This window comes from Pongo pygmaeus, chromosome 18 (genome assembly GCF_028885625.2).
Source record: "Pongo pygmaeus isolate AG05252 chromosome 18, NHGRI_mPonPyg2-v2.0_pri, whole genome shotgun sequence".
NCBI lineage: Eukaryota > Metazoa > Chordata > Mammalia > Primates > Hominidae > Pongo > Pongo pygmaeus.
In genome coordinates this window covers 66,724,230-66,738,587 of record NC_072391.2, presented here as the reverse complement: position 1 = coordinate 66,738,587, position 14,358 = coordinate 66,724,230, and the positions used below count along the sequence as shown (strand labels likewise).

The following is a 14,358-nucleotide window of genomic DNA, read 5'->3' as shown; positions in this document are numbered from 1 at the left end:
AGGCTTGCTCAGACTGCTAGAATGTGACGCAGGAGTGGTCAGTGACGACGTGGCCATCCCTGCCGGTTCTGAAGCCCCACATGTGGGCTTCCAAGCCTTGCACTAGGGCATGAGTGGGGATGGAAAGGTTTCAGAGCCTCCTACTCATCGCTGCTTTCATTTTTAGCAAACATCTGAGTGTCTTGACTTCTAAACATTAGTCTTGTGTGTTAAAAGAAATTTGTTTGCATTGGGCCACATTATACTTTGACCCTTAAAAAGAGACTGATGAGTATGTATAATTTTGCACCCTTCTGAGCATTTGAGACTTGGCAAGTTCAGTAAATACTTATTAATCTCCCATATCCTGCTAGGTACTGTGGGGCAGTGGCTAGAATACTTTAATTTTGCTCCCCATTGTGATTCTCATCCTGGCTTTGAGTTTTGCTTCCCTTTGTGTCCTGTGGCGAATCCTCCCTCCAGGCAGACTGGCCTGCTTGCTCTCTGGAACACGTTGTTTGTTTCTACCACTGTATTTTTGCTTCCTCTCATTCCCCTCAGTGGACCGTCATCCCTCCATCATTGCTGGTCCAAATCCCATTTGTCCTTTAAAGGGAAGAAGAGCTGTTGTTGATGAAGTGCTTTCTTGGGGCAGAGCACTTTCGTGTATCATCTTACTGAGTCGCTACAGTCCTCGCTCTGTGAGGTGATGATATATCAGCCCCATCACGCAGAGGAGAAGGGCTCAGAAAAGTTCTTAGCTCACCTGAAGTCACACAGCTGGAAGTGGCAAAGATGGGCTTTGGATTTTTAATCCAAGTCAGTCTTGACAGAAAAGGCCACGGCCTGTATACCATGTACAACAAGTTGCCTCTCTTAAAATTCTCCTTCCTCAGGCTGGGTGCGCTGGCTCACGCCTGTAATCCCAGCACTTTGGGAGGCTGAGGCAGGCGGATTGCCTGAGGTCAGGAGTTTGAGACCAGCCTGGCCAACATGGTGAAACTCCGTCTCTACTAAAAATACAAAAATTCGCCAGGCGTGGTGGTGAGCGCCTGTAGTCCCAGCTACTTGGGAAGCTGAGGCAGGAGAATTACTGGAACCCGAGAGGCGGAGGCTGCACAGTGAGCCAAGATTGCACCACTGCACTCCAGGCTGGGCAACAGAGTATGACTCCGTCTCAAAAAAACAAAAACAAAAACAACTTCTCCCTCCTCCACAGACTCCTCCCTGGTCAGCACTTCCCTGCTGTAAGTGATCCACCTTATGGATCTCCCAAGGCCACCTCTGCCTCTGCTCTGTGTTGTATTATTTGGGGACCTGTGGTCTGGCATGCATTGTACTTGGTGCCCCAAAGGGCTGTGGCATCTGATAAGTGACTTATCCTCAGGCACAGATTTGCACTATGTCACCACTACTTGTATGTAGAAGTGAGTCACCGGCTGGCAAATGGGCATAGCTGCTGGGCAGTGGATGCGGCTCCATGCACATTATTCTCATTCGATAGAGGATCTCATTGGCTTCTCACAGCAATCCTGTGCAGTATAGGTATTGCTCCCGGGAACAGATGAGGAAACAGGAGAGTGCGAGATTACAGTAATTTTGTAAATGGGAGGATTTGTGAAGGTTTCAGACATACACCCTCTCTCATATGTCAAGGATATGAAGTCTAATGAATCCCCTAAAGCAGCAGGGGTTGGCAAGCTGTGGCCCTGGGGCCAAATCAGCCTGCTGCCTGTTTTTGTAAATAAAGTTGTATTGGAACACAGTCACACCCATCATCAATGTATTATCTGGGGCTGCTTTCTGTTCAGTGGTAGTTTGTTGAGTAGCCACAGCAGAGACAGCCTTGCAAAGTGAAAATACTGTCTGGCCCTTTACAGAAAAAAAGGGTCAGCGTCCCTGCTCTAAAGAAATATGTGTGAGGTGCCCTGGCCGCTTATGGGAAGAAAAGCTGAGCCTACTCAGCAAGGTTTTAGGTGGCTCAGATCTTATAGAGGAACAAACATTGAGCTGGCCTGGGAAGGATGAGCAGAAGGTCGTCGAGCGCGTTGGGGGCTGGGGGACTCTAGGCAGTGGGAGCTCCTTACATACAGGCATGAGAAACCCTGGTGTGCCCCTCAGAGTGTCATGGAGCCTATAGTAGGAGAATATGGTGCATAGGAAAGAGTGAAGGTAGGAGAGAGTCTGCATGCTAGATGGGCCAGGCCTGGGATTTCTGTGGTCTAGTGTGTCAGGCAGAAGCTCTCAAGCTGGGCTTCATGACACAATGACCTGTGGAATGCTCAAAAAATACATATTCCCAGGCTCCTGGCTACTGAATTAGAAGAGGCAGGAGAATGCCCTTTAATCTGCTTTTTAAACCATGCCCCAGATAATTCTAATACAATGAATTAGAAGGCCTGATGAGACCCCACTCAGGGAATGGAGGGAGGCAGGGAGGCTGGAGACTGGAGATGGCTGCCAGGGAGCAGGGAGGGGCAGTGGGATCAGGAGGGAAGGCAGGGTTGGCAGTGTCACCTGGACAGGGCCACCATGCCCTGATCTTGTATCTCCCATGGCACCTTGCACATAGCATGTGTTTACTAGGTATTTATTCACCAAGTAAAATAAGGATTCTTTGCTCTTGCGTGTTAAGGAGTGACACCCAAAACACCTGTAAAAAGCCAGCAGAGGGTAACATTTTAGGCATTTTGGGCCACATGAGTTGTCTGTCTGTTCCATATTCTTTTCTTGTTTTTTCTTTTTCTTTTTTTCTTGAGACAGGGTCTCGCTCTGTCACCTGGGCTGGAGTACAGTGGCACAATCTCGGCTCACTGCAACCTATGCCTCCCAGGTTCAAGCGATTCTCCTACCTCAGCCGCCATCCCTGCCCCCATCCCAGTAACTGGGACCACAGGTGCTTGCCACCGCACCCGGCTAATTTTTGTATATTTTGTACAGATGGGGTTTGACCATGTAGGCTGGTCTCGAACTCCTGGACTTAAGCGATCCACCTGCCTGGGCCTCTCAAACTGCTGGGATTACAGACGTGAGCCACTGCTCCCAACCGTCTTTTTTTGATTTTTGTTACAACCCTTAAAAAACGGGCTTGCCATTCTTACCCCAAGCTTCATGGTACACAAGCCACAGCAGCCAGACTGTAGCTTGCCAACACTTGCTAGACCATTGCTCTTCATGTTCAAACTGCCAGTCAGGAGCACAAGGACCAGGAAGTGGCCTGACTTGGCCAGGACCACTCAGCCCATTACAGTTAGGAGGAGCAGCCAGATCTCAGCCCCGTCCACTTGGGAAGTCAGGAGAGGCAGTGAACACATCACCTGAAAGTCAGAGGTCTTGCAAAATCACCACCAAAGCATTTATTTGTACAGGTAATAGTGCTGAGAGTTCAACAGAGGACAGGGAGAAGGTGACCTGTGAAGGCTCTGTAGGGAGGGAGGACAGCCACTCAGGGAACATGACCGACCAGCTGGGGACTGAGGTTCCAACTGGTTTTATTCCAGCACTGGGATAATAAGCACATAGAAAACAAACTGTAACCCCATCTGATTTTTATTTATGAATAGTCATTAACACAAGAATATCCTGAGAAGGGAAAACCTCCTGTAAAATGTTTTCACTTTGTCTCAAGCAAATTATTCTCAAGTAACATTTGGGGATAAGATCCAATGTAAAAACAAGAGAAAGTTAGGTCTACCATTTGTCTCAGCCACTTAGTTAAGTAATTTCATAGAAAACCTATGGAACTCAAGGAATTTTTTCAAGCCTATGTACTTATTCATCAACTTGCTTTTATTATTCATTTGCAAAATACCCAAACAGCATTAAAAATCAGTTTCTTCTTCATGGCGGGCGAAGAATACAGAAATTTGTCTCTACTCTTGGTTAACTTTTGCGGGTCATTTGATTTATATAAATTTCTCAAGACTCTGAATTCAGACACTTTCCATGTTTGTAAAAGATGTTATAATTCTGAGGTCAGATTTGTGCTTTGCTCTGTTCCCAGGGCAGTTATTAATCAGGTAAATGCAAAGTTGATTAGAAGAAATGGGCTATAATTTTCATTGAATAATTTGAGTTTGGGGTTATTTTCAGCTTTTGTACTTTTTTTAGCCACACCCAAGCACTTAACGTTTCATATTCACAGGAAGGATTCTTGTTTGCTTTTTACTCTAATCTTTGATGGTATAACTCCCTCGTGGCTCTCTGACAATCGCAATGTTAGTTCAGCTAATATGTCTCTAGCTCACATTGGGGTTTGTGTTACTGTGCTGTGTGTGCTATGTGTTTGAGATGGACAAAGGAAGATGTGGCCTCCGCCTTCGAGGCGGTCCTGGTTAGGGGCACACTGCAAAGTGGCACTTGGCATGGTGGAAACAGCACTGCAGGCGGGAGGAGAAAGGCTTTGTGTGTGTGTTGGGGTTGGTAGTTAGAGGAGGCTTCACTGAGAACCATGGCCTTGAAAGATGGATGAGATGTCACTTAGCAGGGAAGGGACTCCCAAGCAGAGGGGCTACGGAGAGGCAGCAAAGTACAGAGCTTATGGGAGGAAGAAAGAGCAGAACAGTGTGGCTCTGCTGTTTGCACAGGTGTGGCATCGTGGGGCGGTTGGTTAGAAACTGACGGGCCAGACTGGATGGTCTGGACTCCCCCATACAGGCATATAGATGCCATTGTTCAGGCAGAGAGAAGCCATTAGGGAATCGAAGAGGCATGTGGTAATTTTAGGATGATTGTCCTAAAATCATCTTTGGCTTTGGAAGGGGAAGAGGCTAGCGGCAGAGACTCTAGTTAAGAAGCTAGTGGAATACCGATGAAAGGCTCTGTGAGCTTGAACAAGGGGGAATGGAAACGGAAAAATCCGTCCAGATAATAGGAAGAAGGCATGTCCAAGGAAGAGAGGGAGGAGTTTGCAGGTTCCAAATCAGAAAAATACTGAGACCTTTAAAAGAGTCAAAACCAAACAAGCAAAAAAACAGGAAAATGAACAGATTTTTTAGAGGGGTGGTGATGTGCTTGATGTACTCAGTGCTGAATTTGAAGGGTGTCCTGCAGCCTGAGGGGTGTTACGTGGAGATGCCTGGCCAGCCAGGAGAAAGGACAGTGGCTTTGGGAGGTGCATGCAGGCGAACCTTGATTGTGGTCACAATGGGACAGGAAGGAGTACAGGGCCAAGAGTGAGCCAAGGCCAGAATCTGGGACAATCCAGGATGAATTTGTTTTCAACCTTGTGCTCTCCTTGATCTCCCCTCAGAGTACCCAAAGGCAAGTGGAACAGCTCTAATGGGGTTGAAGAAAAGGAGACTTGGGTGGAAGAGGATGAACTGTTTCAAGTTCAGGGTAAGCAGAAGATTCTCCTTGGCCTCTTCTTGATGCTTGCTGAAGTACAGATGCATGTTACTGTCATGTTAATATTCCAGAAGCTGCTTGTCTCCAAACTAGAAAAAGTTCAGTAAGTTCCCGACCTCATTTTAATTCATGAAGAATCAGTTTTGTTTTTTTTTTCCCTTTTTCAGACAGGGTCTTGCTCTGTCACCCAGGCCAGAATGCAGTGGTGTAAACATGGCTCACTGAGCTTCAACCTTTTGGGCTCAAGTGATCCTCCTGCCTCAGCCTCCTGAGTAGCTGGGACTACAGGTGTGCACCACCACACCTGGCTGTTTTTTTCACTTTTTGTAGAGATGGGGTCTCACTTTGTTGCTCAGGCTGGTCTCAAACTCTTGGGCTCAAGCGATCCTCCCACCTCAGCCTCCCAGAGTGCTGGGATTACAGATGTGAGTTACTGTGCCCTGGTCAAGGAGTCAGTCTGATGTCCTCTCCCATTAAATAATGGAGACTGTCAGAGTAACGCCTTATACGCCTTATGTTTAAAGAGAGTTCTTGGTTTTGTTTTAATAACGCCTGTGATATTTAATTATAGTTGATGTTCTTCCTAAAATCCTTCAATTAGATGTGGTAGTAGGGGGTCATTCCCTGCATTTCTTGTTTAAAGAAAAAAAAATCTTAACAGTTTCTATATATAAATCCTTTTTTTTTTTTTTTTTTTGAGACAGGGTCTCACTCTCATCCAAGCTGGAATGCAGTGGTGTGATCTTGGCTCACTGTAGCCATGACATCCTGAGCTAAAGCAATTCTCCCACCTTAGCCTCTGGAGTAGCGGGGACTACAGGCCCTTGCCACCATGCCCAGCTAATCTTCTTTTGTATTTTTAGTAGAGACAGGGTTTCACCATGTTGGCCAGTATGATCTCGAACTCCTGGGCTCAAGCAATCTGTCCGCCTCATCCTCCCAAAGTGCTGGGACTATACTTGTGAGCCACCATACCCTGCCAAAATTTTTTTCTTTTTTTCTTTTTTTTTGAGATGGAGTCTCACTTTGTTGCCCAGGCTGGAGTGCAATGGTGCGATCTCGGCTCACTGCAACCTCCGCCTTCCAGGTTCAAGTGATTCTCCTGCCTCAGCCTCCTGAGTAGCTGGGATTGCAGGTGTGTCGCACCACGCCTGGCTAATTTTTCTATTTTTAGTAGTCGGGTTTTCACCATGTTGGGCAGGCTGCTCTCAAACTCCTGACCTCAAGTGATCTGCTCACCTCAGCCTCCCAAAGTGCTGGGACTACAGCCATGAACCACTGTGCCCAGCCCAATTTTTTTTTCTATGATAAGAAACTTTTCTGGCTAGGCATGGTGGCTCATGCGTATAATCCCCATCACTTGGAGAGGCTGAGGCGGGAGGATTGCTTGAGCCTAAGAATTAGAGACCAGTCTGGACAATATAATGAGAACCCCTATCTACACACACACACAAAAAAAAAAAAAAAAAAAGCCAGGCATGGTGTCACACACCTGTAGTCCCAGCTACTTGGGAGACTGAGCCGCAGAGGTTGATGCTGCAGTGGGCAGTGATCATACCATTGCACTAGACTGGGTAACCAAGTGAGACCTTGTCTCAAAAAAGAAAGAGAGAAAGAGAGAAAGACAGAGAGAAACTTCCATAATTAATAACTTCATAGCATTTGTGTTAGAATCTCTTCCCACCACATTTTGCATTCTAATGGAAATATCTAAGGGCTAAACCTTAATGTAGGGGGTTGTAAAGACTTTTGTAACATAGCAACAATAATCCTTTGCCAGTCCCAGAGGTTTTGTCCTTGACAATTACCTTCATTGGCAAAAATGTAGTTGGTAAGATAAGATCATGTGGAAAGTGGGGGAAGTAACAGAAAAACAAGAAAAATGACATTAAATGTTTAAAAACAACAGGATATAAAACTTCTAGAAGCTGCATGCAGTGGCTCACACCTGTAATCCCAGCACTTTGGGAAGCTGAGGTGGGCAGATCCCCTGAGGTCGGGAGTTTGAGACCAGCCTGACCAACATGGAGAAACCTCGTCTTTACTAAAAATACAAAATTAGCTGGGCATGGTGGCTCATGCCTGTAATCCCAGCTACTCAGGAGGCTGAGGCAGGAGAATCACTTGAACCCGGGAGGTGGACATTGTGGTGAGCGGAGATCGCGCCACTGCACTCCAGTCTGGGCGACAGAGCGAGACTCTGTCTCAAAAAAAAAAAAAAAAAAGAAAGAAAGAAAAGGCAACATTACATAAACATGAAACCTGCTAGAATGTCTGCCTCAGCAGATGCTGATGTCCTAAGCAGTATCTCCTAAACAATGGAAGAAGATGCTCTGGAAAAGGGACACTGACAGGAACAGATTACTTTTTTTTTTTTAAATTAATTTTTTTTTTTGAGACGGAGTTTTGCTCTTGTCACTCAGGCTGGAGTGCAATGGCACGATCTTGGCTCATTGCAACCTCCATCTCCCAGGTTCAAGTGATTCTCCTGCCTCAGCTTCCTGAGTAGCTGGGATTACAGGTATGCGCCACCACACCCAGCTAATTTTTGTATTTTTAGTAGAGATGGGGTTTCACCACGTTGGTCAGGCTGGTCTCGAACTCCTGACCTCAGGTGATCCACCCACCTCAGCCTCCCAAAGTGCTGGGATTACAGGTGTAAGCCACCACGCTTGGCCAGGAACAGATTACTTTTAAATTATGAACTACTTCATACTACAGTGAAAGCAGGTTTCTAAAGCGAACAAATCCCAAGTAGCTGGGACTACAGGCACCTGCCACCATGCTCAGCTAATTTTTGTGTTTTTAGTAGAGACGGGGTTTCACCATGTTGGCCAAGCTGGTCTTGAATTCCTGGCCTCAAGTGATCCACCCGTCTCAGCCTTCCAAAGTGCTGGAATTATAGATGTGAGCCACCACACCCAGCCTCCCTCTGGTTTTTTAAAAAATCCAGAGGTTGCCGGGCTCAGTGGCTCATGCCTGTAAACCCAGCACTTTGGGAGGCTGAGGCAGGTGGATCACAAGGTCAGGAGATCGAGACCATCCTGGCTAACATGGTGAAACGCTGTCTCTACTAAAAAAAATACGAAAAAATTAGCTGGGCGTGGTGGCAGGTGCCTGCAGTCCCAGCTACTCGGGAGGCTGAGGCAGGAGAATGGCGTGAACCCAGGAGGCGGAGCTTGCAGTGAGCCGAGATCGTGCCACTGCACTCCAGCCTGGGCAACAGAGCAAGACTCCCTCTCAAAAAAAAAAAAAAAAAAAATCCAGAGGTTGCAGTGAGTCGAGACCACGCCACTACACTCCAGCCTGGGCAACAGAACAAGACTCTGTCTCAAAAAAAAAAGGAAAAAAAATCATCTTGGTTTGTGTGTTTTGAGGCCTGATCTCTTATCTATAAGGTGAGAAGGGGAGCTTGAGCAGATCTCAAGCTTCCTCTTGCATGGAAGTGGAAAGCAATAATTATTATCCCATTCTTTTGTTTAGGGAACTGAACCAAATTGTACTTTTTTTTTTTTTTTGAGACAGAGTTTCGCTTCTTTGCCCAGGCTAGAGTGCATTGGTGCGATCTCGGCTCACTGCAACCTCCGCCTCCCATATTCAAGTGATTCTCCTGCCTCAGCCTCCCCAGTAGCTGGGATTACAGGCATGTGCCACCACGCCCAGCTAATTTTTGTATTTTTAGTAGAGACAGTTTCACCATGTTGGCCAGGCTGGTCTCGAACTCCTGACCTCAAGTGATCCGCCCGCCTCAGCCTCCCAAAGTGTTGGGATTACAGGCGTGAGCCACCGCCCGGACCCAAATTGTACTTCTATAAAATGAACAAGGACTTGAAAATACTAGGCTGGACGTAGTGGCTCATGCCTGTAATCCCAGCACTTTGGGAGGCCGAGGCAGGCAGATTCCTTGAACTCAGGGGTTGGAGACCAGCCTGGGCAACATGGCAAAACTCCATCTCTACAAAAAATACAAACAAAAAAAAATTTAGGCCAGGAGTGGTGGCTCACGCCTGTAATCCCAGCACTTTTGAAGGCCGAGGCTGGCGGATCACAAGGTCAGAAGTTCGACACCAGCATGGCCATTATGGCGAAACCCTGTCTCTACTAAAAATACAGAAATTAGCTGGGCGTGGTGGCGGGCGCCTGTAGTCCCAGCTACTCAGGAGGCTGAGGCAGGAGAATAGCTTGAACCCGGGAGGCAGAGGTTGCAGTGAGCTGAGATTGCACCACTGCACTCCAGCCTGGGCAAAAAAAAAAAAAAAAATTGGCAATGATAGTAAGAGGAAGATTAAAAAATGAAGGAAAAGAAAAAGAAAATTTTAGTACAAAACAGCAAAACCATATGATTTCTTTTTTTTTTTTTTTTTTTGAGACAGAGTCTCGCTCTGTTGCCCAGGCTGGGGTGCAGTGGCGTGATCTTGCCTCACCACAACCTCCGCCTCCTAGGTTCAAGCGATTCTCCTGCCTCAACCTCCCGAGTAGCTGGGACTATAGGTATGTGCCACCATGCCCGGCTAATTTTCATATTTTTAGTAGAGAAGGAGTTTTACCATGTTGGCCAGATTAGTCTCGAACTCCTGACCTCAAGTGATCCACCTGCCTTGGCCTCCCAAAGTGCTGGGATTACAGGCGTGAGCCACCGCACCCAGCCAAAACCATGTGATTTCAAAGCAGTGGTTAGCAAGGGGTTATAATGCAGAAATTATACATATAAACACACCTATAGTCATGTGCCACATAACAAAGTTTTGGTTAATGATGGACTGCATATATGGTGACAGTGGTCCCATTAGGTTATATATAGAGCTGAAAAATTCATACTGCCTAGTGACATTGTAGATGTCATAGGCATTGTAACATTGTAGTGCAATGCATTACTTTGTCTATGTTTAGATATGTTGAGATACACAATATTTACCATTTTGTCACAGTTGCATGTCACATGCTGTACAGGTTTGTAGCGGAACAATAGGCTACACCATATATCCTAGGCATATTTTTTGCAGAGGTTGGCTAAGGTAATAGTAATTGGTAAGATTAAGGGGATTAGGACTGTTACAGCAGTGGAAGAATACATGTTTGTTACTTTTATTTGGAGTTGCACCAATGTTTTTGGTTCCTAAGTCCAGTGGATGACTCTAGTCCTTTAAAAGTTGAGAAAGCCATGTTGTTAGACATGGGGACATGAGTTAGCAGTTGTCAGATACTTTCTCCGTAGATAAGAAGTTGCAAGCTAGAGCCTAGGCTCTACTATCTAGGTTTGTGTAAGTCACACAAGGATGAAATCACCTAACGATGCATTTCTCAGAACATATCCCCATTGTTAAGCAACATACGACTGTATATATACATACACACACTAATACCTATATGTATATGTAGATATACGTATACATACGGGTTTTAAATATGACATTCCCTCAGAAATTTTAGAAAACGATGTTGGGGCCGGGCATGGTGGCTCACACCTGTAATCCCAGTACTTTGGGAGGCCGAGATGGGCGGATCACTAGGTCAGGAGATCGACACCACCCTGGCTAACACAGTGAAACCCTGTCTCTACCAAAAATACAAAAATTAGCTGGGCACGGTGGCTCATGCCTGTAATCCCAGCACTTTGGAAGGCCGAGACGGGCGGATCATGAGGTCAGGAGATCGAGACCATCCTGGCTAACACAGTGAAACCCCGTCTCTACTAAAAATACAAAAAAAATTAGCCGGGCGTAGTGGTGGGCGCCTGTAGTCCCAGCTACTCGGGAGGCTGAGGCAGGAGAATGGCGTGAACCTGGGAGGCGGAGCTTGCAGTGAGCCGAGATCGTGCCACTGCACTCCAGCCTGGGCGACTGAGCGAGACTCCGTCTCAAACAAACAAACAAACAAAAATTAGCCGGGCGTGGTGGCGGGCGCCTGTAGTCCCAGCTACTTGGGAGGCTGAGGCAGGAGAATGGCGTGAAACCGGGAGGTGGAGCTTGCAGTGAGCCGAGATAGCACCACTGCACTCCAGCCTGGGGAACAGAGCGAGACTCCGTCTCAAAAAAAAGAAAACGATGTTGATTTTACTGAAGAGCTTGAAACCCATCACTAGCCAGCATTTACTGATGCCTGTTTGTAAAGCACTTGCATTGTACGGGTTGTATAGGCTGAAGTGACTGGTGTTTGCAAATAAAGGAGAAAAGTAAATTATCCTTTAGTGATATCCTTTCTCTTCTCAATGCTTGTGAAATTTGAAAAAGTTTTCCCTTTGGGGACATTCCGTGTCTTTTTCTTGTGGTTTGTGCAGAGAAAGGTGAACTCTGAAATGAGTCTACTTTTAATGTTTTCCAGCAGCACCAGATGAAGACAATACAACCAATATAACAAAAAAGCAGGTAATTTAAAATTCTCTTTTCTGATACTGGTTATGTGGGTAGAGCAGAGGTAAAATATGCACCCTGTCTCACAGGTATAGACTGGTTATGTACCCAGTAAAAACCTTTTTCTGAGATTTTCAGATAATCCAAACTAAGTTAAAGTAATAATTATCTTCTGGAAGAAAAGCCTAGGAAAACAGATGACACATTTTCCAAAACATGAATGATGTAGATATGTTTGCAGTTTGGAATGCAGAAGTGATTGTTACTTGAGGATCAAATGGCAGGACATCAAGAATTCCTGTGTCCAGATCCACAGTGCTCATATCCTGTCCATTCCATGTTTTAAAAACATAAGCTGTGATTTCAGGTTCAGATGATTCTCCTGGGATTCTTGAGTTTACCTTATCACTACATTGGAGAAAATGTAAATAAGTGGAGAGGAAAGGTGGTGATAAATCTTTTGGTTTTCTTTTGCAGAAGTGGACTGTAGAAGAAAGCGAGTGGGTCAAGGCTGGAGTGCAGAAATATGGGGAAGGAAACTGGGCTGCCATTTCTAAAAATTACCCATTTGTTAACCGAACAGCTGTGATGATTAAGGATCGCTGGCGGACCATGAAAAGACTTGGCATGAACTGAAACGGGCTTTCATTTCCACAGAATTCACAGGAGCATGGTTCCTAATAATAGCCCCTGATAGTCTGCTGTTTCTTTTTTTTTTTTTTTTTTTTTTTTGAGACAGAGTCTCGCTCTGTCACGCAGGCTAGAGTGCAGTGGCGTGATCTCGGCTCACTGCGACCTCCGCCTTCCGGGCTCACGCCATTCTCCTGCCTCAGCCTCCCGAGTAGCTGGGACTACAGGCGCCCGCCACCATGCCCAGCTAATTTTTTGTATTTTTAGTAGAGGCGGAGTTTCACCATGTTAGTCAGGATGGTCTCGATCTCCTGACCTCGTGATCCACCCACCTCGGCCTCCCAAAGTGCTGGGATTACAGGCATGAGCCACCGCGCCCGGCATCTGCTGTTTCTTTCAGAAGCTGGGCTGGGATGAGAATTTTGGGCAACCTCCTTCGACGTGGGGGAGGTCCCAGTTCCACTTCATCACTGTTGGAGATCATGGAGCTAAGAAGCAGAGCCAAGTCCACCCATGTCCTTGGCAGAGATGATAGGCACACAGCTTGTGCAGTGCCAGAATATCATTAGCGTTTCCCTTCTTTAGTGGTTTGCTTAAATTTAAATCCCTGGTAATCTGTAGCACCTTCTCCTAGGAAATGGTGAAGTCTATTAGGAGCCACTTGTGACTCCATGACCTGTTAAAACCAGCAATGTGAGTATTATTTGGAGTAAATTTGTTCCACGTCAAGTTCTGGCCTTCTGATGCAAATGCAAAGGAACTTAGTCTGTTATGAACCCAGGTTGATGACAGACCAGTCCTTGTGGAATGAGATTCCCTTTAAAAACTCTTTAGCCAGTCGTAACATCAACCCTAGACCTGTCTGCCTTGGCATTTGCTCTCAACATCTGCTGGGCTATGTAGGCAGGTTAATCCTCCACTTCTCATGTGGTTGAACCAGTGTGTTTTTTGGTAAAATGGTGATTGTAGATAAGCTTAGTTCCCCGATCCCCTGCCCCCTGTCCCCTGCCTCTTTTCCCAATTCCCTTCCTTATGCTGGACTTTTAAAGCTTAAAAAAAAATCCTGATTGAATATAAATGCCTAATTTCATTCTTTGTGAAATGGTTGCTTCCTCCTGATTCCCTAATTGTGCTGTGTTCGTGTCTTGCACTGGAATTCAACATTCCCTTCTCCTTTTGTACTGTGTTGTGCTTGCTGTCTCTCCCGGACACCCTTAAAGACTGTCTTTTTAGCAAAAAATTTCAGTAAAGTGTTTTCTGTAATCTTTTTTTAAAAGGTGAGAACTAATTATTGTCCATACTTGTAGCATTCTTCATTAAAGTCTTGCTTCTCTCAACTGTAAGTAGCTGTTTAATTGCAGCACAGCATGTATTCACAGAGGGAGGTAGCAAAATGTTAAACAAACTTTGCTGAACTATTTTGATCAAGAAGCTGATGTCAGACTTTATTGAATGTTTTAATCCTTGGAAGCTATGTCAAACAGATGATGTGGAAGTTTCCTCTTAACCTTTCAGTTTCCTCATATATCATTTCTGGGGACAAAAGAATTCCCCCTTTCTCACTTCTGAGTGAGTGAAAGGCAAGGTTTAAAGAAATGCTGAAGTTTTAAAATTCATCCATGGTGGCTAATGCCTGTAATCCCAGCACTCTGGGAGGCCAAGGCAGGAGGATCACTTGAGGTCAGGAGTTCGAGACCAGCCTGGCCAACATAGTAAAACCCTGTGTACTAAAAATACAAAAATTAGCTGGGCGTGGTGGCAGGCACCTGTAATCCCAGCTATTCAGGAGGCTGAGGCAGGAGAATCGCTTGAACTCGGGAGATGGAGGTTGCAATGAGCCAAGATCGTGCCACTGCACTCCAGCCTGGGCAACAAAGCGAGACTCTATCTCAAAACAAAACAAAACTGGCTGGGAGCCGTGGCTCACCCCTGTAATCCAAGCACTTTGGGAGGCCAAGAAGGGTAGGATCGTCTGAGGTCAGGAGTTCAAGACCAGCCTGGCCAACATGGTGAAACCCCATCTCTACTAAAAATACAAAAACTTAGCCAGCCA

At 45.9% G+C, this 14,358-nt stretch overlaps 1 protein-coding gene across 5 annotated transcripts in view; it reads left to right on the top strand.

Annotated features, from left to right (window-relative positions):
- Positions 1-13,648, top strand: part of TERF2 (telomeric repeat binding factor 2) — a 33,075-nt gene extending 19,427 nt beyond the window's left edge. For 3 of the 5 annotated variants that reach the window (XM_054454137.2, XM_063654485.1, XM_063654483.1), the window contains 3 exons: positions 5,231-5,316; positions 11,647-11,690; positions 12,153-13,648. In XM_054454137.2, the coding sequence (XP_054310112.1) occupies positions 5,231-5,316; positions 11,647-11,690; positions 12,153-12,311 (289 nt within the window). In that variant the 3' untranslated portion in view covers positions 12,312-13,648. Of the gene's footprint in view, positions 1-5,230; positions 5,317-11,602; positions 11,691-12,152 lie in introns of those variants that run through there. The other 2 variants (XM_063654482.1, XM_054454139.2) reach the window with 2 other exon arrangements.
- Positions 13,649-14,358: the final 710 nt, after the last annotated feature.